The sequence below is a fragment of the Palaemon carinicauda genome, chromosome 35 (assembly GCF_036898095.1).
Source record: "Palaemon carinicauda isolate YSFRI2023 chromosome 35, ASM3689809v2, whole genome shotgun sequence".
NCBI lineage: Eukaryota > Metazoa > Arthropoda > Malacostraca > Decapoda > Palaemonidae > Palaemon > Palaemon carinicauda.
The window spans coordinates 42,108,390-42,114,861 of NC_090759.1; the positions used below are offsets into that span (position 1 = coordinate 42,108,390).

A 6,472-nucleotide genomic window follows, 5' to 3' on the forward strand; every position below is an offset into this window, starting at 1 on the left:
CTACACAGTATAGTAAATTCATAAATGCCATGCTTCAGATATCTACATATTACAGTACCTTAATGAACGTAACAGTCTGTTTGTAGCTGTTGCCTGGGTGCCCCAAATATCTCACCAAGAAACAACACCGCTGCATGAAATATCCACCATATAAGTGGGCATAAACGGCAGTGCAAGAGATCCTGTGTCCTTTATCTACTTCACATGTTGACGTGGTTGTAATAAAAAACTATATCTCAGTGTTTGGGCTGAAAAGTCCTTCCTTAAAGAAAGAAAAAAAAATCTATGATACCGTCGATAGAGTTTTTGTGCCCATTCATCTTCCAACTACCACTGATAAAAAAAATTCTTTGAGGAGGATATTTGCAGTACTCTAATCTTCACCAATAAAATATATGTAACAATGCCATCTGAAACACGCCTCTAGTCTACTTTTCACAGAAATGTCCACGTACTGTCTTTGCAGTATCTTGGGTCAACAATCCCTTCTGTCTTTGTTTTTTCTCGGGACCTCGGGCAAGAGATATGACACCATACGGAAAACACCAAGAAAACTTGCGTTCAGCGTGGATACTCCTGATTGTGTCACTTCAGCCTTGAGCTGTGGCTTATGTTTATATCTACCATCAGAACGTCGAAAATGGTATGAGTTCTGAGGTGACTCAGGAATAGAGGACAGTTTCCTCTCTGTAGTATTTGTGTGATCAGTGAAACGAGGCCTCCACTCCATGTCTCGAGGCTGAGCTAGAGGTAGGTCAGGAGCTGGATCTTTTGACCTAATCCATGGGGACTAAATCATTTAGATGTAGGATTTTCTGGCAGCAGTCGGTCATCATAATCGAAGGACAAAAAGCCAAGAAAGTCATAATCAGGATAAAAGGACACTTCCTAGTTAGAAACAAGGCTTTCTAAACTACCAGGTCTTGACAAGTGTGGACTGGAACTTTTGGAACAGCAGAAAGGGCTTTCAACGACGGAATGCTGGACACTTCCCAGAATTTCTAACTCCCTTGTGGATGAAATACACCTTCCTCTTGCAAAGAGGAAGCTAAGAAACAGGATATTGGAAATTTGGGCACAGGAGAATGAACCACCAACTCGGAAGTCAAAATTGGGGTTTTAAACATTTCAGTGGGGCTGTTCACCCACTGTTGGAGGACCACATGATCTCGAGAAGATTCAGGCTTCAATAGGGGAGTCTCATAAAAATTTTCTGGGGGATATAACCAAGCATCCAGTGCTCTTTTCCCCTCATAGGTCCTAGCTGGTTTAAGGATAGGCTTAGGCTTAGCAATAGTTCTAGTAGGATGGAAACTTTTCCTTTGTCTTTGGGACTTGTTACAATCTCAAGACAAAAGGTATGATGCGACTATTGCAGCCATCTCATAGACGTCACCATCACTACTAGAACCAGAACTCTCCAAGACTTCAGAGGAAGTTGGATTATTATCCACAAGTCCTGGACTATTCAGTCTTAGTTATAGGATTAGGACCCTTTGGATACCAGAGAAAGTTCCTCCTAAGATAAACAGGAGGTTGAAGCCAGGCCTTTAACTGAATATGATGATTTTTTACTAGTTCACCATCAAGCACTCTCTGCAGCTCATAGGTGACCTTATTCTCCAGTACCTTAGTAACACGGAATACCCCTCAAATCCAAGGATGAACTTGCTCGACAAAAGGTGTCCCAACTGGTGCACCATCCTAAGAACCAGAAAACCCTCTTTAAACGGTTTGTACCGAGGATGTCCTTCAGCCCATGGGTCTCTCGTTTCTTCTAACATCAACGGGATACTATCAACATCGTGAGCATCCTTCGGTATGTTCTCAGCTGGAGTACAGCCAATTTCGATGTTGTGGAAATGGTTGTTGCTGAGAAATCACCGTTAGAAATTTACCAAGGGTACGGTTCACCCGCTCCACTGTGCCACTAATAGAGGTTTTATACGGAGTTGTTTTCACATATACAACATAGTACTGTGCCAACAACTCAGTAAAGTCCTGGGAAATAAACTCAGGGCTGTTATCAGTAAGTATCCGGAATGGAACACAAGGAATAACAGGAAAACCTCGGTCTTTAAGTGCTTGGCATATTGTACTGCTCTTCTTATTCCTTATGGGTACTGCCATCACCCACTTGGGATAATAGTTGGCCACCATCAGACACCCAATAAAACAAGAACTGGTCGTTGGGAGACTCACAAGGTCCTTAGCAACCAATTCAAAAGTAGAAGAGGTCACGATTTTAAAGGTCAGCGGGGCAACCACCTCTCTGGAAAACTTACAAGTTTGACCTTCCCAACACGTCCGGCTCATAATATCAAGAATTACTCTAAACAAAGATTTGTGTTAATCAAGTCGACAGAGCATTGCAGTCATTTTCCAGATCTCCCAGTGAGCATTCTGGAGGTGAGTCTTGGCAACTAGGTCAATCATGACATTGAAGGTGACTACTGAGACTACCGAGACATCTGGGTTCTGCTTCACTAGCAAACCCTGGTGCATTTCCAGGTCAAGCCAACGTCTCCTATAGTGTAGATAGGAGCATGGAACCCGAGATAGAGGAACCCTGAAGTAGATCATCTTGATGACATTTTGGATCGGTCGATGATATCCTTGGATCTTGGCCACCTGACTAAAGGACAAATGAATATTCCCCAAGTACACTTTATGATCAGGTTCAGGGTCAGTCACCTTCATAACAGCGGTCTTGGTCTGCAGTGGAGAACTGAAAGTAGCTTGAGAGACAATTGAAGAATAGTAGTGTGGTCATACATCAATTGTTCTTGGGGTGAATCCAGTGTCAGGTATACTGCTTCCAGTAGATTCCTACCAAGAACCACTGTTTAACCACTGCAGAGTTAAACAGTGGTAGTCTCCAACCGGAAGGACACTTCAATTCTAAATGGATATAGCTTAGAATGCTTGTGCAAGAACCAGTCAACCCTTCTAACTATTCTCCTGACAGTACCTGGTACTCTATGCCAAGTTGACTCAGTACAGACTCATTTACAAGACAAACCTATACCCTTGTATTCACAAGTGCACAAAATAAGAATTTGTTTATCATTACTATACCTACTGCCTAGTGTTGAGATACATGCATACAACTGAACTGATGAGGTGTCGTTTTAGTTACATACTGGATTACAAGGCAAGCCTCTGGTGCTTCCTGATCATCAGTGACCAGACCCTCAGCGTCAGGCCCACGAGATTTCACCTCCGCCTTATGGCCCAGAATCATGTCAGTTGGAGGGACGTAATTATGAAATTCGATCAGATGGTTAAAATATAGATAGAGCAAATGCACACACTGAGGCTCAGCCAGGGATGAATGACAATAGACTACAGGACAAGTGGGACCCCGATGGACCCACATTTCCAGGTTCAATAGCTTAGACGGGGCTAATAGCAGCTCCTGAGCTGGGACTATTCCTGGAAAATGCATTGCCTTAATCCTATTCCTGCTAGTCTTGTCCAGTTTGAAGCCTTATCGACTGGTGTCCTGCTGAAATTAGTTCCCTTCAGCTGCGAGTCAGGTGTAACACCTGACCCCTCCATCCAAGAGTTCACGACTAGCTCCATGGATTTTTAGAGAAAACCTGGTCCACCACGAACCTCCTTATATAAGGCCAGTCCAGTAGGTAAATTGGGTGTGGAAGATTCAGAGCAAGTAAACAGACAGTTATTGCGGGCTAGTGGGGTAATCAGTCTGCTGCTGATTTCTGATCTCATGGACAGTATTCAACAACAAACTTAAACTGAGATAGGTCCTCCAGTGTCTGTGCTAGAAGAATGTCCACCATCTTCATGTCATGAAGATACATCAGGGGATGGTGATCAGAATGAATCACGAAGATCTGACCATAGATGAGGGCCCTGAAGGTTGTCACTCCCCATCGCAGAGCAGCTAACTCACCTCCAAGGGTACAGTAACGGGTCTAGCAGTCAAGGAAGGTCATGGAGTCTTATACTATCACCCAATGCTCCCCTGGATGCTCCAAGGTCTCCTGGCATAGACAAGCACCCTCACCCAAAGTGTCAATAAAAAACTCCAAGGGTTTAGCATTAGCGGAGTAGTCAGGGTACGATAACGTAATGTCCTCCTTGATCAGTTTCTTCCAGCGCACAAAGGCACAGTCCTTTCTGCAATCCATTTCAGTTTTCCAGTCCCTTGGAATTTACATCCTCCAGTCTTTGGAGATAGCAGTTTGGCTAACTGTGAGCACATTGGGATAAACTTCAGCAGGAGGTTTAGGGAAGTACTCCACTTTATGGATGTATTCAGACAGCGTACACATAACAGAACGTCAACCAGATGACCAAGATACTTGACCTTGGCTTGAACTTAAGAACACTTCCCGAGTTTTATCTTGAGTCCGTGCATCTGGAGAGTAGACAAAACTTTTTCTACTAGTTTCAGGTGTTCCTCAAAAGAAGAGCCAAGGATCAAGATGTCATCAATGAAGACAACCACCTTGGGTTTTGGTAACTCTTGGAGAATACTCTGCATTTCTCTCTGAAACACTGAAGGTGCATTCTTCAGACCATATGATAATTGTTTGAACTGCCAGTGTCCAAAGGCCTGCCAGGTTCAGTCTACAGTAGCCCACACACAACCGTATACTATTGTCCTTTTTTGGGACTGGGACAATTAGTGAAGACCAAGGAGAGATGCTGGATTAAAAAATACCCAGTTCATGTAACTCCTTGCACCGTTCCTTGACAGCATCAATGATCGGTTTTGCAAACCGTAGAGCTCTCTGATAAATGAGCGTCTCGTCATACAGGTGGATGCATATTGGTGTGTTTGACCACTCTCCAATGTCATCGTCACCAATGCAGATGCCCAGATGATGGCGTCAAAGCATTTGGCAGAACTGGTCCTTTTGAGAAGAGTCCAGTCAGTCAGTTCAGGTGTCATGTCGGACTCCTGTGCTATCAGGCAGGATAGAGGAGCACCCACCATTCCTATGGTGAACACCTTCCCCAAGAGATCTCCCTCCTTGATCTTGGCAGTTCTTTCATATAAACCCTTGACTAAAACTGAGGCTTTTCCATCTTTCAGTTCTAGGATGCCAGGATCGCTGCAGCTTATCTTGACAGACAGGAAGTTATAAGGTCGCCATCATAATGCATGTACGGCCAGCAGTTGGTTAGACATGTAGGGCACTTACAAGAGGTGTCAAGCCCTTTACGAAAGTCTACAGTAACAGGAACAAATACTGCCTCAATACTGGCAATCCTGATTGAATAAGCTGTGTGGACTTCAAGTGGGTAAAGCACTTGTTGAAAATCGGCTTCATGTATAGGGAGATAACACTCCCAAAGAAGCTCTTGAGGAGTACTTCCAATGCTCAGTCAATTTCGGGCTCCATCAACTATCACCCCATTTGTTTTCAAGAACTGGAAACCAAGCACTATGTGTTCCGCCATAGTCCCCAAAGGCACTACATGGAACACACTCGGGTGATTATCATTCCATGCAGTACATGGGTCAATAGTGCAGTACCTAAGGTCTTAGGTCCTGTTTGTCCTAAACCCTTCAGACCAATGTTGTCAGGTACCATCTGCAGCTGGTAATCTTGCACTACACTCGATGACAGAAGGTTGACCTCCGTTTCAGAGTCAATGAGAGCATTCAGTGCTCCCAATGGAAACTCTGACATGGTTACTGAGACATCCATGAGGGGTACAGGAGCCATTTGCACCAGGCTAACCCTATGAAGGGTTCTCAATAAAGCCTCAGTTGGAGAAGCTTTGGACAGTGGCAAGGACAGGTTATCACTTGCTAATCCTGAAAGAGCCATTTGATGCGCAATGACCCTTTTAGGTTTAGAGGTATCCTTGAAAATTTCGATTTCCAAGGTTGCCACCGGAATATTAGAAGCAAGCCTCCTAGCAATCACAACCTCATCCAGTTTAGCCCCATCTTCTACACCGAAGGTCTGATGTTTAACCCCCTATGATATTCCTCAGTTCTTGATCACTTCCTGGACTTTGACTTCTTCCTCTTCTTCTTCATCTTCTTCTTCTTCTCAGCACTCCAGGAAGAAGCACTTTGGTTCTCCCTGCTACTGGTCGAACCAGAGTAGGACGACATGGTCGTAGTAACATTCCCTGGTACTGCCCTCCACCTAGAAGGAGTCTGGAGGGAAGTGGTTTCCCTTCTATGACTGCAATCAGTACTTGTATTCTGGACAGGTGTTTTGCGCATCAGGGCGCCCGTTGCTCACACTTCGCGACGTGATGGTTGGCCAAGCCACAGCGTAGTCACAAGTTGAGTGGCCTGGTTTCTTGCATAAAACACAGTATCTCATCCGATGGTGGCAAGCGCACTTCCAGAGGTGCAGGTCGTGGAAGAGTTCGGGGAAACACTAGGTCAGGTGCAGGTGAATGATTGTGGGCAGCCATGGCAACACTATTGCCATACGAGCTGTGCCGTGAATGTACCACACGACTAATGAATAAG

General features: G+C 44.6%; 1 protein-coding gene across 1 annotated transcript; it reads right to left on the bottom strand.

Moving 5' to 3' along the window:
• Positions 1-1,827: 1,827 nt before the first annotated feature.
• Positions 1,828-2,160, bottom strand: LOC137627254 (uncharacterized). Its single transcript, XM_068358334.1, has one exon. The coding sequence runs from the start codon at positions 2,158-2,160 to the stop codon at positions 1,828-1,830; it is 333 nt and encodes a 110-aa protein (XP_068214435.1).
• Positions 2,161-6,472: the final 4,312 nt, after the last annotated feature.